Raw genomic sequence first — 18,202 nt, forward strand, 5'->3', positions numbered from 1 at the left:
GTGACAGGGAGGGAGAAGGGACGGCTGCGAGGGGAAAAGGAGCAGTGAGGAAAAATGAGCTTGGTGTGGTCAGAGCCTCTTCCAGGGGCTGGGGTGTGGCTGGGCTTGGGGGTGTCCAGGTGAGAGTTGGGGGTGTCCAGGTGTGCATGTGTGGTGTCCAGGTGAGTGTGCAGTGTCCCTCTGAGTGGCAGTGCCCAGGTGTGTGGCAGTGTCCAGGTGAGTGTGCAGTGTCCCTCTGAGTGGCAGTGCCCAGGTGTGTGCCATGCCCAGGTGTGTGGCAGTGCCCAGGTGTGTGCCATGCCCAGGTGCGTGTGCCGTGTCCCCCTGTGCTCAGCCGCTCACTCCCTGGCCGTGTCCCCGCTGTCCCTCCGTGCGCGGGGCTCCGGCACCTCCGTGTGGCAGAGCCGGGAACAGCCCCGAGCCTGGGACACCGCGGGGACAGCGACAGCGCTAGGGACACCGCGGGGGCTGTCAGTGTGCTGGGGACACCGCAGGAGCTGTCACCATGCTGGGGACACCGCAGGAGCCGCGGCCACCTGGGCTCGAGGCTGCACCAAGTGGGCGCCAGCCTCTGTCCCCTTGTCCCTCTGTCCCCTTGTCCCCAAGCCGGGCTGGGGATCCCAATCTCAGCAGCGCCAGCATTCCAGTGCTGGGGACACTGCCGTGGGGACATCCTTTATCCCAGGGGACATCCCTCCAGCCCCTGCCCTGCCCAGCAGCCCCTCCCTGCTCCCCTGCCCTTTGTCAGTGCTTTATTTATTCCCAACTCCCCGGGGAGGGATGGGGGTCCCTGGGGATGGAAAGGGGTCCCCAGTGAGGGACAGGGGGCCCTGGGAAGGACAGGGGTCCTTGGGGATGGAAAGGGGTCCCTGGGGAAGGGTCCCAGCTCCAGGGCTGGGCCAGGCTGTGCTGCAGAGGGACTGGAAGCAGATGTGTCCCCTCCCCACGGCTGCAGCTCTTCCTGTGTCTCTCTTCCATTTCTTTTTCTTCTGTTGTTGTTTCATTTTGTTTTTTAAAAGATTGTAAATATAGATAGAGCTTTATTTTGTTAATAAGACGACGAGTAACTTAACCTGTATATTTCACATCCCTGTTTACAATCGTTCCTCCCCCTGGCCCTTGGCACAATAAAAGTGACTTTTTGGAGCAGAGAGAGGGGCCTGGGCTTCACCAGGGTGGGGGTGAGGGTTGGATGGGGACATCTCGGGGTACAGAAGGGGCAGGAGCACCCCCAGACCCTGGGGGGAGGCTGCCCCTGCTCCAGCCCCAGATCCACCAGCCCCAAATTCCAGCTACCAGCAGCTTTTATTTCCCACCGAGACAAACACGGACGTGCCAGCAGCCCTGGGGCCACCTGGGGGAGGTGCCTGTGCCCGGAGAAGGGACAATCACCTTGTCCCCGCAGCCAGGGGGGGCACAGGAGGGGTCCCTGTGCCCGGAGAAGGGACAGTCACCTTGTCCCCGCAGCCAGGGGGGGCACAGGAGGGGTCCCTGTGCCCGGAGAAGGGACAATCACCTTGTCTCCACAGCCAGGGGGGGCACAGGAGGGGTCCCTGTGCACAGAGAAGGGACAGTCACCTTGTCCCCACGACCAGGGGTGGCACAGGGCCCTGATTGCTGTCAGGAGCTGGACGGGGCTCAGCAGGGCAGGGGTGGGGGGTGAAGCTGTGCCCGGTCCTGGAGGGGGGCAGCTCCGCGCCACCTCCTGCCAGGGGTGGGGACACGGCCAAAGGAGGAGGACAGAGGTGGGGACAGGCAAGACAGATCCCTCCTGGATGTCACCACACCCCCCTGACCCTGAGGGCAGAGCTGGGGGTGGGGGGAAGGACAGTGGGGGCAGCTGTGGGGACACCCTGTGCCCACCAGCAGCACCCCACTGGTGCCAGGGGCTCACGGCTGGCCCTGCCCCTCCGCCCACAGCTGCCACCCCTTGGGGACAAGGGTCCTGTCCCTGGGGCCAGCAGGGACCTGGGACAGCGCTGCTTTGGGGGTGGCACCCAGCAGGGTAGAGGGGACAGTGGGGCAGCCAAAATGGGGCAGCTCTGGGGGCCCTGAGCGGCCGGGGTGACCCCGTGTCCCCCTCGGGGCCAGCGCAGGGGGAGGGGACAGTGCCAGGCAGGAGCAGCAGTGGCAGGGGCACGGACCTGCCGGGCAGCGGGGCCGAGCGGGCTCGGCTTTAAGGCGGTGGTGAGGCTCCCTGGCGTGGCTGGGGCCTCGCCGGGGCCCTGGTCCTCTCCAGCATCTCATGGTCCAGTCTGGGGGTGGCCAGGCTCTCCTGGGGGCGGTGGTGGCCGGGGCAGGGCCACCTTGTCCCCCCTGGCACCGCGGACGGGCAAGGGGAGCGCGAGGGCACGGCCAGGACAGGAGAGCTCGGGGTGGCCCCTACTTGGGGACCTGCAGGGCTGTGACCACCGGCTTCATCTTGAAGTACTGTTTAAACCTTAACTTTGCATATCTGTAAAGAGAGAGAGAGAGAGAGAGGAGGGCTGGCTCTGAGCCACCCGTGTCCGCTGGGACAGCCAGGACCCTCCCCAGGGACAGCTGAGATCTTCCCCGGGATCCTCCCCGGGCACTGCCAGGATCTTCTTCAGGATCGTCTCCAGGATCCTCCCCAGGATCACTGGGATCCTCCTGGGGCACTGCCAGGATCTTCCCTGGGATCCTCCCCGAGATTCTCCCCAGGGACCACCAGGATCTTCCCCAGGATCCTCCCGAGGGACAGCTGAGATCCTCCCCAGGATCTTTCCTGGGATCTTCCCCAGGATCCTCCCCAGGATCTTCCTCAGGGATCGCCAGGATTCTCCCCAGGAATTGCCAAGATCCTCCCCAGGGACTACCAGGATCTTCCCTGGGATCTGCCTCAGGATCCTCCCCAGGGACAGCCAAGATCCTCCCCAGGATCTTCTGTGGGATCCTCCCCAGGGATCACCAGGATTCTCCCCAGGAATTGCCAGGATCCTCCCAAGGAACCCCCAGGATCCTCCCCAGGGACCACCAGGATCTTCCCTTGGATCTTCCCCAAGATCCTCCCCAGGGACCACCAGGATCTTCCCCAGGATTCTCCCCAGGAATTGCCAGGATCCTCCCCAGGGACCCCCGGGATCCTCCCCAGGGACCACTGGGATCTTCCCCTGGATCCTCCACAGGGACAGCTGAGATCCTCCCCAGGATCTTCCCTGGGATCTTCTCCAGGATTCTCCCCAGGAATTGCCAAGATCCTCCCCAGGGACCCCCGGGATCCTCCCCAGGACCCTCCCCGGGCTCCTCCCTCTCGGCCCATTTCCCATTTAATTTCTCACTCACCGTAAGAAATTAAAGTCTATGGTGGAATATTTGTCCTGGATCAGGCCCCAGCAGGCCCAGAGGAAGTGGGACGCCTGCAAGGGGCAGAGCAAGGATCAGGGGACACCCATGGGGACAGAAAACCCCGCACCCCAATCCCCAGGGCTGTGACAAGGACAGGACAGGGACCCACTGTGGGATTTTTGTGCCCTCCAGAGGCTGCTCCCGGCTGGAGCTGGAGCTGGAGCGAGGGATGGCAGCAGGGAGGGTGCTGAACATGGGGTGCCCCCCCTGCGCTGCCCTCCCGGGAAAACAGAGAATATTTCACCCGAAATTTCCAGAAAATCGACTGGGGCCGTCCCTGGCAGCCAGCAAAGAGGATTTCCTCACTGCAGCCGTGCCTGACCCCTCTGAAGGGCTGCCCAAGGCCACCCTGTCGGGCACAGCTGTCCCCAACACACCCCTGTGACCTTGCCCGGGGGCTCAGCCTCCCTGAGGCCCTGTGGCACAGCCTGTCCCTGATGTCCCCAAGCCCTCAGGCTGGCACCTGGTGCTGGCCAGGTCACCTGGAAGCCCAAGAGCGGAGAACTCCCTCCCTGCCTCATCCCCTGGGGTGTTTTCAGCAAGGCTGGGTCCTTCCTCCTCCTCACTCACCAAGGAGAACTTGTTCACTTGCACGTAGAGGGTCTCCAGCTCCTCCTGGGACACCTGGCTGTCACCTGGCTGGCCCTGGGTGAGCTCCTTGTAGGCCTGCAGGTAGGAGTGCAGCCACTGCAGCTGCGTCTCCTTGCTGGGGTAGAGGCCATAATCCACCTCCTTCACACCTGGGGACATGGGGGGACACGGGGGGGACGTGAGGGGACAGGGAGGGATCGGGTTCTCCACGGCAAAGCGAGGAGAGCACAACCCCAGCCGGGCACAAACCCGGGATCGGCTGCTGGCCCTCGGGGTGAGGAGCCAGGATTGGCACCCCGGGGGAATCGGGGTGGCCAAGGGCAGCAGGGACCCTGCTGTGACCACAGGCAGCCCCATTTCCTGCTGTGGGATTTGGGGTGCAGCTCCCTCCTCCATGGGATGGGCAGGCCCCGTTTGCCATCGTGGGGTTGGGGATTCAACTCCCTCCTCCATCCCCAGGGATCAGGAGATGCCCGGGCAGCCCCGTTTTCCAACATGGGACTGGGAATGCAACTCCCTCCGCCATCCCAGGGATGGGGACACCCCATTTCCCACCCCAAGACTGGGAATGAAACTCTGTCCTCCATCCCAGTAACAGGGAAACCCCATTTCCCAGTATGGGACTGGGAATAAAACTCCGTCCTCCATCCCAGTAACAGGGAAACCCCATTTCCCGGTATGGGACTGGGGACAACTCCCTCCTCCATCCCAGTGACAAGAACACCCCATTTCCCAGTATGAAACTGGGAATTCCCAGTACCAGGGACACCCCATTTCCCAGTAACAGGCACCCCCCATTTCCCAGTATGGGGCTGGGGACAACTCCCTCCTCCATCCCAGTGACAAGAACACCCCATTTCCCAGTATAAAACTGGGAATTCCCAGTAATGGGAACACCCCATTTCCCAGTAACAGGAACACCCCATTTCCCAGTACAAGGGACACCCCATTTCCCAGTATGAGACTGGGAATTCCCAATAACAGGAACACCCCATATCCCAGTAATGGGAACACCCCATTTCCCAGTAATGGGACACCCCATTTCCCAGTACCAGGGACACCCCATTTCCCAATAATGGGAACACCCCATTTCCCAGGAATGGGAACACCCCATTTCCCAGTATGAAACTGGGAATTCCCAGTAACAGGGACACTCCATTTCCCAGTATGAAACTGGGAATTCCCAATAACGGGACACCGCATTTCCCAGTACCAGGGACACCCCATTTCCCAGTAACGGGACACCCCATTTCCCAGTATGAAACTGGGAATTCCCAGTAGCAGCCCCCCCCCTTTCCCAGTACGTGACCGGGGACAGCTCCCGTCCCGTGCCAGCCCTGGGGACGCCCCGGGGTCGCTCTGGGGGTCCCCGGGGTCGCTCTGGGGGTCCCCGGGGTCACTCTGGGGGTCCCCGGGGTCGCTCTGGGGGTCCCTGGGGTCGCTCTGGGGGTCCCCGGGGTCGCTCTGGGGGTCCCTGGGGTCGCTCTGGGGGTCCCCGGGGTCACTCTGGGGGTCCCCGGGGTCGCTCTGGGGGTCCCTGGGGTCGCTCTGGGGGTCCCTGGGGTCACTCTGGGGGTCTCCGGGGTCGCTCTGGGGGTCCCCGGGGTCACTCTGGGGGTCCCCGGGGTCGCTCTGGGGGTCCCCGGGGTCTCCCCACCTGCGAACTCGTTGAAGTGGTTGCCGATGTCGAAGGCCTGGTAGTTGTAGCCCGTGTACTCGTAGTCGATGAAGCGCACGCGCTCTGCGGGGACAGAAACAGCGCTGGGGACACCGGGGGGACAGGACCGGGAGGAAATGTCCCAAAAATCGTGGGATGTGCAGGGGAGTTGGGAAGAAACTGGTGGGTTCTGGGAAAATGTTGGGGTTTGCTGGATTGTGTGAAACTGCGCCTGTATAATGATTTAATGACCGTGATAAATGAAATTATTGTATGGTATTGTAAATTATACACGATAATATAATATAATATAATATAATATAATATAATATAATATAATATAATATAATATAATATAATATAATATAATATATAATATAATATAATATAATATAATATAATATAATATAATATAATATATCATAGTATATTATATTAGAATATTATTGTTATATTATTATAATATATAATACATTATATAATAATATATTATATAATTATAATATTTTTATATATTACATATATTCTATTCTATTCTATTCTATTCTATTCTATTCTATTCTATTCTATATAGGGTAAATATGATCATATTTAAAGTAATTAAAATTACTTTAAAAATGTTGGGTTTTACTGGATCATGCAACACTGCACCTGTATAATGATTTAATGACTGTGATAAATGAAATTATTGTATGATATTATAAATTATACATGATAAATATGCTTATATTATATTATATTAATTATATTATATTATGTATATTATATTATATTTATTATATTATATTTATTATATTTATTATATATAGGGTAAATATGATAATATTTAAAGTAATTAAAATTAACTATTTAATTTACATATTTAAATATTAAATATGACCATATTTATCATATAGATATTATTTATATAAAATATATTTATTTATCATTATAAGTATGCTTTATTTATATTAAAATATATTTATTTCTCGTATAAATATGATCAATGACCTGACTGTTAAATGCAATGATAATTTGATAATCAGATATAATTATTGCTTGATTGCAACAAGAATCATGAGAAACTATGTTTGAATGAAATTACAAGGATGAAATCAATGTGTACAACAGAACAACATAAACTTAATAATTAATACTCAGTTCTATAAGGATAAAAATCTGTTTAGCGTCAGATTTGGGTCCGTCCCCCTGACAGCAGAACCACCTGCACAGAATCACTCTGCTCTTGGTGGCAGTGCCACCCCCAAGGCCACCCCCGGGGACACACACACACACCTCGTGTCCTGTCGTAGATGATGTTCTTGCACAGGAGGTCGTTGTGGCACAGCACCACGGGGGACCCCAGCTGCGACAGCGTCCCCTCCATCCACGCCAGCTCCTGCTCCAGCGCCTCGGGGCTGGGCACGTCCCGCGGGAGGCTGCCGAGGGGACAAAAGGGACAGGGTGGGGGACAAAAGGGACAGGGTGGCGTCGGGAGGCTGCCCCAGGGGACAAAAGGGACAGGGTGGGGGACAAAAGGGACAGGGTGGGGGACAAAAGGGACAGGATGGCATCGGGAGGCTGCCCCAGGGGACAGGGTGGCATCGGGAGGCTGCCCAGGGGGACAAAAGGACAGGGTGGGGGACAAAAGGGACAGGGTGGCGTCGGGAGGCTGCCCCAGGGGACAAAAGGGACAGGGCGGCATCGGGAGACTGCCCAAGGGGACAAAAGAGACAGGGTGGCATCGGGAGGCTGCCCAAGGCCAAGGGGACGAAAGGGACAAGATGGCATCGGGAGGCTGCCCGAGGGGACAAAAGGGACAGGGTGGGGGCATCGGGAGGCTGCCCAGGGGACAGAAGGGACAGGGTGGGGGACAAAAGGGACAGGGTGGCATCGGGAGGCTGCCCGAGGGGACAGAAGGGACAGGGTGGGGGACAAAAGGGACAGGGTGGCATCGGGAGGCTGCCCCAGGGGACAAAAGGGACATGGTGGGGGACAAAAGGGACAGGGTGGCATCGGGAGGCTGCCCCAGGGGACAAAAGGGACAGGGTGGCATCGGGAGGCTGCCCAGGGGGACAAAAGGGACAGGGTGGCATCGGGAGGCTGCCCCAGGGGACAAAAGGGACAGGGTGGCATCGCCGCTGCTCTCGGGGAGCCGGCCTGGGGCTCGGGGGTGGCGGTTCCCCAGTTTCCAGAGCTTTCCTGGAGGCTCAGGGGCAGAATTTCCCCAAATTCCAGAATTTTCCCCAACTTCCAGCATTTCCCTGGAGGCTCGGGGGCAGAATTTCCTCAAATTCCAGAATTTCCCCAACTTCCAGCGCTTCCCCGAGGCCACAGGAGCAGAATTGCTCTCCCTTGACTTCCAGCACTTCCCCGGGGCCACAGGAGCAGAATTTTCCCAGTTTCCAGAATTTCCCCGGGGCCACGGGAGCAGAATTGCTCTTCCCTGATTTCCAGCGCTTTCCTTGGGGCTCAGGGGCAGAATTTCCCTCTCTCTAGCCTTACAAACGACCCCGCTACAAAGCGACCCCACTAATGACACAAAGCGACCCCACTAATGACACAAAGCGACCCCACTAATGACACAAAGCGGGGCTGGTTTTGGGCAGGGGACAGGTTTGGTAGCCAGGCAGGCACCACACCTCAGCCTCAGCGTGTCCCTCGTCCCCAAAACCCCCACGCCCACCCCCCCAAATCCACCCCGGGGATGTTTTGGACTCTGGCAGCCCGGCGGTGACCTCAGGAGAGGTTCCAAGAAGAGAAGCTCGTTAATGATTGCCTAATTGGCCGCGAGGAAGGCGCAGGGTGGGTAAAGTCTGCCCGCGGCTGAGAAAAGCCCGGCTGGCTCCTGCCCCGGGTTAATCATTGCCCTGCCCGGGGTTCGTTCACCTCCCGCGCCTCTTGGGGCTGTCCCCATCCTTCCCAGACACCCCAAAAAGCGGGATGGGTGGGTTGGAAGTGAGAATTGTGCGGTTTAATTTTTAGAGTTAATCGCCAGCTCAGCAAGGCTTGAGCTCGGGTTTAATCTCCTGGGAGGAGGATTGTTCCAGCAGTGGGAGGCTGTGGCTCCAGCTGGATCCTGCACAGACACATCCCAGAGCACCAAAAAAAGCTGAAATCCCCCCCAAAGTGGCAGCAGGAAGGGGCAGGAGCTGCTCTGAGAGGGACCCAGCCCCAAATCCAACCCCAGACCCTCGCAGAGGCTTTACCTGGGAACCTCGGCCCCAGAGGGTGGGCAGGGGGTGCCCGAGGCAGAGCCTGGCTCTGTGGGATCCCTCTGCCTTTACCTGGCGTTGGATACCTTTGGGCTGAGCTCTGTCTTCACCAGGCTGAGGTATTTGTGCAGCTTCTGCCACAGGATGGGCCGGGGGAGGCTCCCGTTGGCGTGGATGGCGTGGACTCGGGCCATCTCCCGGGCCACCAGCCTGGCGTGGAGCAGAGGAGAAGGGTGAGGGGTGACCCCAGATCCCCAAAATCCCCCCTGGCAAAATCCCCAGAAGAGCTCTGGGGGTGTCTTCAGGGGGATTCCCTGAGAATCCTGCTTCAAGCACGGGGTTGGCACAGCTGAGCCATCATCCCACGTCAGGGATCGGCCTTGGAAGCGTTCCAGAATTGCCATTTTCGGGGTAAATTCAGCCCTAAACTCTGCTTCCAGAGGAATTGCAGCTTCCCAGGAAACCTTAATTCCAACTTCCCAGGAAACTTTAATTCCAACTCCCAGGAAAATTTAATTCTGGCTTCCCAGAGAACCTTAATTCCAGTTTCCCAGGAAAATTTCATTCCAGTTTCCCAGGAAACTTTAATTCCAGCTTCCCAGGAAATCTTAATTCCACTTTCCCAGGAAAATTTAATTCTGGCTTCCCAGAGAACCTTAATTCCAGTTTTCCAGGAAAATTTAATTCCAGTTTCCCAGGAAAATTTAATTCCAGTTTCCCAGAGAACCTTAATTCCAGCTTCCCAGGAAAATTTAATTCCAGTTTCCCAGGGAAACTTTAATTCCAATTTCCCAGGAAAGTATAATTCCAACTTCCCAGGAAACCTCTCTTCACCAAAACCTGATAAAAATTAGAGATTTGGCAATTTTGACAACTCTGGCTGCAGTTTGACCCATTTACCCCAGGACTGTGCCCACCAGTGACCCCCACCCACGGCAATCAGGGAAGAGCAGAAAACACAGAACAAACCCCAAAAAATTGTGAGAAAAACTGGGAGGGAAGAACCCCCAGATGCCAGCAGAACACCCCACCCACCTGAAGATGTGGGGATCCCTGACGTGGTCGGGTCCCAGGGCGATTCCCGGCAGGAATTGGTAGCAGAGCCCGTTCTGGAAGGCGCAGTAGAGCTCGGGGGCGCAGCCGTGGGCTCGGAGCACCTGGAAATTCCTCAGCTCCGTCTCCCTGTCCACCAGCAGCTCGGTTTTCCTGCCGTACACCCGCACCAGCAGCGCGTCTGCCATGCCATCGTCCGTGTAGCACGCCACCAGCTTGTTGGTGATGCCGTCAGTGAAGAGCTGGGTGGGGACAGACACGGTGGGGGTGACAGGGTGGGGACAGGGGGGACCCCGTGTCTGCTTCCCACCCGTGGGAAAACCTCGTGGGAGTGGCAAGAATGAGGAAAAGGAGCGAGGCGGCGCAGCCAGGAAAACTCCCGAGGGAGGAGATGGGTTTGGGAGGGCTGAGGTTCAGGGCTCTGCTGGCAGAAGGGATGGTTTGGGTGAAAATCTTGATAATTTCACCTGGGAGTATCTCAGGGGCAGCTCTGCAAGCAGAAGGGGTGGTTTGGGTGGAAATCCTGCTAATTTCACCTGGGAGCAGCTCAGGGATATCTCAGGGACAGCTCTGCAGGCAGAGGTGGTGGTTTGGGTGAAAACTCTGTTATTTTTCACCTAGGAGCAACTCAGGAGCAGCTCTGCAAGCAGAAGTGGTGGTTTGGGTGGAAATTCTATCATTTTTCATCTGGAACAGCTCAGGAACATATCAGGAACATCTCAGGAACAATTCTGCGGGCAGAGGTGGTGGTTTGGGTGAAAATCCTACTATTTTTCACCTGGGAGCAACTCAGGAGCAGCTCTGCAGGCAGAAGGGGTGGTTTGGGTAAAAACCCTGTTATTTTTCACTTGGGAGCAACTCAGGAACAACTCTGCAAGCAGAAGGGGTGGTTTGGGTGGAAATCCTGCTAATTTCACCTGGAACAGCTCAGGAACACCTCTGCAAGCAGAGGTGGTGGTTTGGGTAAAAACCCTGTTATTTTTCACATGGAAGAGCTCAGGGATATCTCAGGAGCAGCTCTACAGGCAGAGGTGGTGGTTTGGGTAAAAACCCTGTTATTTTTCACATGGGAGCTCAGGAACAACTCTGCAAGCAGAAGTGGTGGTTTGGGTGGAAATTCTGTTATTTTTCATGTGGAACTGCTCAGGAACATATCAGGAACAGTTCAGGAACAACCTCTGCAGGCAGAAGGGGTGGTTTGAGTGAAAATCCTGTTATTTTTCACCTGGAAGAGCTCAGGGATATCTCAGGAACAGCTCTGCAGGCAAAAGGGGTGGTTTGGGTGGAAATCCTGCTAATTTCACCTGGGAGCAGCTCAGGGGCAGCTCTGCAGGCAGAAGGGGTAGTTTGGGTGAAAATCCTGCTAATTTCACCTGGAACAGCTCAGGGATATCTCAGGGACAGCTCAGGCCAGATGTGCCACCAGCAGGCTTGGCACGGGAATGCCTCCCGGGGGCGGGGGAATCAGCGTCAATTGGCACGAAATTAAAAAAAATATATATAATAAATAAATAAACCACCCAACGAGGCAGAAAACAAGGCCGGAGCAAACACCACCCCCCACGCCCTCCTCCGACCCTCCCCGCGGGCCGGGGCGCTGATAGGCGGGGACGTCGCTGCTGGGGACATCTCGTGTCACCGCTCCCTGATGGCTCCTCGCAGATGGAAAGGGAGTTTTGTTCTCCCGGCGCTCCGCCTTGGCCGCCTGCCCGCGCACATGCCGGGGCTGCTGCCGGGGATTTGGGCACCTCCGGGGCGCCCGAGGGGGTTTGGGGATGTGTCACCCTATAGAAAACCGCTGTCCCCTTGTCCCCGTGCCAGCCCCGGGGTGCTGCAGCTCCCGCTGGACAGGATTCCTTCATCCTGCCAAGATTTTGGGGAACCGCGGGGGCGCCGAGGGGATTTAGGGACGTGTCACTCGGTGGGAAATCACCCCCATTGTCCCCCGTGCCAGCTCCAAGCTGGGCACTCCGGGGTGTTGAGGGTCTCCGTGGGAATGATTCCTTCATCCCGCTGGGATTTGGGGCACTTCCAGGGCACTGAGGGGGTTTGGGAATGTGTCACCCCAGAGGAATTCCCTGCCCTGTTGTCCCTGTGCCAGCTCCAGAGTGCTGCAGCTCCCTCTGGAAGTGATTCCCCCATCCCGCTGGGATTTTGGGCACTTCCAGGGCACGGAGGGGGTTTGGGGCTCTGTCACCCCACAAGAAACCCCTGTCCCACTGCCCAGCTCCAAACTGGGCACTCTGGGGTGCTGTGGCTCCCCCTGGGAATGATTCCCTCACTCCTGTGGGATGGAGGAACTGGAGCAGGAGCGGGGAGAGGGCTCCTGCTCCGGCAGCCGCGCAGCTCAGGGATGGGACGGATAATTTTAGACATCCCACTCAGCAACCCACGCTCCCCTATAGGGTTCCTATATATAGGGCTCCCCGAGGGAGACTCCAGGCACTGGAATGAGACCATCCAAGCCAGACAGGGCTGACACCCCCATTCCACAGCTGGATTTTGGGTGAGCAGGGCGAGGCTGCAGCCCCATCCTCAGGGGTGCTGCCCCTCAGCCGTGGCCAAGCTTGCTCAAGCTGCTTTTCCCCAAGCTGATAATCTGGGTTTCACCCTGGGGCTCAGCTCTTTCCTCCTCTCATCCTGCCAGGCCTCAGAGGTTGGAAATTCAGGCAGCAGAAATGTCACATCCTGTCCGTGCAGGTGTCACCACGAACCACACGCGGCTCAGCCACAGGTGAGCGGCTCCACACGGAGTCAAATCCTCGGTGCTGCTTTGTTTTGCTGCCCCACAGCCCAGGCAGCCCTTTCCAGCAGGTTTAATGGGATTATTGAGCCTTATCCCCCCTGAATTCCAGGCCACTGACTCTGGAGACGCACACGTGGCTCCTGGGTGACCCGCGGGGACTCGCTGGGTTTGGGGGTGGCTCCCAAGGGTGGCAGTGGCTGCCTGGGGGATCCCTGGTGCTGTTCCCTGTGGATCCAGGCTGCAGCCACCTTGCTGCCACCTCAGATCCTTCCCTCCTGCAGCCGGGTGGCGGCAGGGACAGAGGGGAGGAGTGACACTCCGTGAACTTTGCAGGGATTAAACGCAAAGCGCGTCCTGTGCCAAAGCGCCGGGGTGAGGCAGCCAAATCCAACTGCTGGTGCTTCACCTGCCAGGAGAACCCCTCAGCATTCCCAAAACATCAACGTGACACTGCCCCAGCACCCCCAGCCTGGGCTGGCCACCAGCAGGGGAAACTTGTCACCAAATCCAGGCTAAAAACGTCCAACCCTGCACGGCAAACCTCGCACGGCTGCCGCTGTCATCTCTGGCTGAGGGATGGATGAATGGATGGATGGATGGATGGATGGATGGATGGATGGATGGATGGATGGAATCTATGGATGGATGGAATCCATGGATGGATGGATGGAAGGATGGATGAGGGGTGGATGGATGGATGGATGGATGGATGGATGGATGGATGGATGGATGGATGGAATCCATGGATAGATGGATGCAATCTATGGATGGATGGATGGATGGATGGATGGAATACATGGATGCATGGATGGATGCATGGATGGATGGAATCCATGGATAGATGGATACAATCTATGGATGGATGGATGGAATCCATGGATGGATGGATGGATGGATGGATGGATGGATGGATGGATGAGGGGTGTATGGATGGATGCATGGATGCATGGATGCATGGATGGATGGAATCCATGGATAGGTGGATGCAATCTATGGATGGATGGATGGAATCCATGGATGGATGAATGAAAGGATGGATGAGGGGTGTATGGATGGATGGACGGACGGACGGAGGAGTTTGTGCTTCCCTGGGAGCGTGGGGAGCTGACTCAGCTGCACAGACATTCCTCAGGGATGAGGAGCAGGAGCTCTGGGAAGCGGGCACAACCGGGAGCTCACGGCAGGGCAGCCCCGAGCTCCCAGATCCTTCTTGCTGCGCTCCTGAGCTCCGGGAGATTTTCCCGAGCCACCGGCACAGCCTGGTACAGCCCCCGCGAGGTGCTGGGAACGGGGCAGCGCTCCAGGGCACCGGGCAGGGAATGGGATCGCTAATGGGAACCAGCTGAGGCCCCTGGCCCGCTCCATCCCATCCCAAGCGGCTCCTGCGAGGGGAAACGCGGGAGGAGGGAAAGCAACCGAGGGAAACACAACTGGATGGTTTTCCCTCAACTCCTGAGTGTTTTTTTTTTTTTTCCCCTTTCTTTTTTTAAATTAAAAACACACGCCCGCACACCCGAGCTGCTGCGGAACACCGACCCCTGCGGAGCCTGGATACCGCAGAGCCGGGGTCCCTCCACAACCACCGAGCTCTGCGAGCAGAGCGAGACATTTCCTGCCCCGGCAAACTCCAACTCCCAGCTTCCTGCCCGCTGCCATCTGCCCTTTCAGATGGCTTTTCCTGCAGCTTCTTGTATTTAATTACACTTGGCTATTAATACATTTTTAATGACGGGAAGCGTGTGCCTTCCGAGGGGACACTCGCTCACGTGCAGACGTTTAAGGGCACGCAGCCACGGCCCCTCCACGCTCCGGTGCCCAGTGCCAGGGCACGGCCGAGGGCACCGGCGCCACCAGCCTGTGTCACCCCAGCCCTGGCCGGAGCGATTCCCACGCCGGTCCGGCTCTCCCAGCAAAGCCCTGGCAGCCCCGCACAGCCGAGCCCTGTTCCGCGCCAGGAGCCCGGGACTGGTGTCCAGCTCCCACCTGAAGTGGGGCTCAGCCCACGCAGCCCGGGAAATGTGGGAGACGACAAATATCCCGAACAAGAGCGGCTCCCGGGAGCGGCCGCTCCTGCGGGCACCCCTCGGCAGCCAGCCTGGGGACACTTTTGTACCCACTGCCACCGCTCGCTGACCACCCCAGGGGTCTCTGAACCTCGTGTGGGGGGGTGCGATGGGGGTGTCATGCCTTTGCACTGCTGCTGAACCTTCGGTCATGCTCTGGGCGCAGAGGGGAGACCCAGGGGTGGGGGTACGGGGTGTCACATCCTCTGGGGCAGGTCCTACAGCCCTCCATGGTGAACCCCACAGCCCCGCGGGAGTGAACCCCACGGCGCCCCTTGGGTGAACCCCACATTCCTCCTCGAACAGATCCGGGAACCCCCGGGTTAAACCCTACAGCCCCCAGGCTGAGCCCCAAAACCTCCCTAGGACAGACCCCGTAACCCCCAGGCTGAGCCCCACAACCCCCCTTGAGCTGCCCCCACACCCCGCCGGGGTGAGCACCGCAGCCCGCTCAGACAGACCCGAGAACCCCACAACCGCCCCCCAGCCGGGCTCCGCAGCCCCACCGGGCGATCCCCGGTGAGAGCGGCCGCCGGTTCGCGGGGTGCCGGCTCACGGTCCCCGCCGTACCTTGGTCTTCACCGTGGCCGGCTCCCAGGCGGGTCTCAGCCGCCGCACGATCCGCAGCGCCCCGGGCAGCACGTCCCCCTCGTCCACCGCAATGCCGAGGTGTGGCACGGCGGGGGTCCCGCCGCCGCCCCCCCGCTCCGGCCCCGGGCAGTCGGGGCAGCGGGCGGGCGGTGCGGCCATGGCCAGCTCCGCGCTGCCGGAGCCGCGGCCCATGTGCCGGGGGCTGCGCGGGGCCGGCGGCCGCGGGGAGGAGCCGCCGCCGTTGGGAAGCCATGAGTCACCGGCCCGCCTCCCGCCCGCCTCCCCGGCAGCGGCGGCAGCGCCCGCACCGGCACCGCCACCGGCACGGGGGGCAGGGACCCGCATCCTACCGGGACCGGCACTGCGGGCAGGGCATCCTCATCCTACCGGCACCGGCATCCCGGGCAGCGGGTCCACATCCTACTGGCACCGGTACCGCGGGCAGGGACCGGCATCCTACCGGGACCGGCATCCCTGGCAGGGAGGGACCCGCATCCCCCGCACACCGAGACCCGGGCGCCGCACCCGCACCCGATCCGCACCGGCATCAGCGGACCCGCACCGGGACCTGAGCAGCGGATCCGCGCCCCGCCCGCACCGGTATCAGCGGACCGGCATCCCACCCGCACCGGGACCCCAGCGCCCGACCGGGACCGCATCCTGGGCAAGGGATCCGCACCGGGACGGGGCATCCCATCCACGGCGTCCTGGGCAGCGGAGCCCCGCCCCGCCGGCACCGGAACCAGGACCAAGACCCCGCTCTGCCGCAGCTGCTGTCGGTGCCTCCCGCACCCATTCCCTCTCATCTGCCCCCGGCAGCCGCCGCCGCACCGAGATCCCCCCTCCGCACCTGCTGCCGGTGCCTTCCCCATCCATTCCCGGAACCCCAAAGCCACCCCGGAGGATCCGCACCGGGACCGGCACCGCCCCCGCCACACCCCGCACCCCAATGCCCACCCATCCATCCGCTGCACCCGCCCCGGGGGGCTCCGCGCAGCCCCCAGCCCCTCCTTTGGGGTTACAGAGGATGAGGAGCCACGCACGGGATGCGCTCCAGCCCCCAGAGCTCCGGGCGGGGCGGATCCCCTCGGGATAACCTCTCCCACTGCACCTTCCGTAGGGATTCACCGCTGGAACGGGAAGAGGTTTTGGGGGTGAAGGCAGAGCGGGATTTTTCCGCTGGCAGAGCCCCCGCAGCTGCCGGACGTGGCTTCATTATCAGAGGAAATAACAGCGTCACTTGGGCGACACCGCCGAGTGCCCCCCAGCTGGCCGTGCCTGAAACCAGCTCAGCGGACCCTGGAGACCTGAGGAAAAATCATTTAAGGAAGGCGAGCTGTGGGACAAAAACCCCGCCGGGGCAGTTTCCCGTGTTGCTAAAAACAGCCCCAGCCCGGTCAGTGTTAATAGGATGGGCATAATTGCTGCCGCGCTTTGCTGGGCTGAGCGCGGCCTAATTGCTCGGCCGGAACGATCTAATCCGGGCTAGCGGAGCCCTGCGGGCAGGGCCGCAGCATCCAGCGGGAAATTGCCCCCGGAGCAGCGATTAGAGGTGTTAATAGCCCGGCTTATGGGGCCCGGCAGCGGCTCGGGCGGATTTTAACTCCCGCTGCTTGAAACGAGTGCGCGGAGTTGGAACAGAACCGGCTCCACCAAAACCATCCGGGTTTAGGGCGGGCTGGGCCCTTTCCAGCTGAGGGATGTGGCAGAAGCCGCGGCGGGAGCTGACGGCGCCTTTCGCACCCACTCGAGTCTTCTGCAGACTTGGCCTCGGCTGTGGAGAGCAGGGCAGAGGAGGTTTGGATATTTCCAAGCGGGATTTCTCTCCTGTAGGAAGGGGAGACTCTCGCTAAGCGTCTCTGCGCGTCCAGAAGGTTGTGGGTGCCCTGACCTCAGCAAATTCCCTTTTTTTCTGCTGGTCCCAATCCCTCCCCGCCGCTGCTTCCCCGCTCTCGGGCGCTCCTGCGCTGGAGAGTGGCTCAGGAAACGCTGGATGAGAGCAGAAATTCGTCCCTTCCCTCCGTCCCCCGGCCCCAAAGAGCCACTGCCACCACCCCGGCGTTGGAGGTGACAGAAAAAAAAACCACATCCCACCCACAGCAGCCGGAATTTTCCCATCCCCGGAACCCCCGGGGTTGTGCATCCCAGCACGGAGAGGCTGCGGAGAAGGTCCCAGGAGGGACAAACATCCGCCCCAGGCACATCCTCTCCGCTCTGGGGCTGCCGTGGGGCAGGGCCGGGATGAGGATCCGGGCTAGGAGGGGTGGATGAAGGGCTGGGAGCTTGGGGGAAGGTGCTGGAAGGGCCACGGAGCAGCCGCTGGCTCCCCTTCCCAAATATCCCTGCAGCTGAGAGGGGATTTGGCAGCTCTGGGAATTTGTCAGCGCTGGAATTGTCAGCTCTGGGAATTTATCAGTGCTGGGAATTGTCAGCTCTGGTGTTCACCAGTGCTGGAATTGTCACCTGTGGGGTTCACAAGTGCTGGGAATTGTCAGCTCTGGGGTTCCTCAGCGCTGGGAACTCCTCAGCTCTGCAGCTCTGAGGGTGAGGAGCTCCTGCCAGCAGCTGCTCCTCCGTGGTGAGATCCTGATTTGCTCCAGGCCCTGTCCCAGGAGCGGCTTTCCCATCCCAGCCACCTGAACTGGTCAAACTGGAGGCCAGCCCGTGTTCCCCTGGCATGGGGATGCACGGCTGCAGGGCTGGAACTGGGAATGTCCCCCCAGCTGGGGGAGGGCCCTGTCCCTCCCTCCGGGCCAGCTGGCACAGGGGGCACCTCCAGGGGCACCTCCACACCCAGGGCAGAGAAAAACCTCTGCTTTTTCCTGAAAACAGACTCTGGGACAGGAGCCACTGTCCCCTCCCCGGTGTGCCACGGCAGAGCTGAGGCACAGCCCTGTCCCCAAGGGGACGCCAGGGGCTCCTGGCACCATCCCATCTGCAG

At 59.4% G+C, this 18,202-nt stretch overlaps 1 protein-coding gene across 1 annotated transcript; it reads right to left on the reverse strand.

Annotated features, from left to right (window-relative positions):
* Window positions 1-1,551: 1,551 nt before the first annotated feature.
* On the reverse strand, window positions 1,552-15,453 carry ETNK2 (ethanolamine kinase 2; the record flags this gene model as incomplete). The annotated part of the gene is made up of 8 exons (XM_084220625.1): window positions 1,552-2,455; window positions 3,304-3,377; window positions 3,937-4,106; window positions 5,615-5,698; window positions 6,890-7,032; window positions 8,881-9,018; window positions 9,844-10,103; window positions 15,241-15,453. 8 exons carry the CDS (start codon window positions 15,451-15,453, stop codon window positions 2,383-2,385), a joined length of 1,155 nt encoding a protein of 384 aa, XP_084076751.1. The 3' UTR covers window positions 1,552-2,382.
* Between the last annotated feature and the right edge of the window lie 2,749 nt (window positions 15,454-18,202).

This window comes from Fringilla coelebs, assembly GCF_963513975.1.
Source record: "Fringilla coelebs genome assembly, chromosome: 23".
Taxonomy (NCBI): Eukaryota; Metazoa; Chordata; class Aves; order Passeriformes; family Fringillidae; genus Fringilla; species Fringilla coelebs.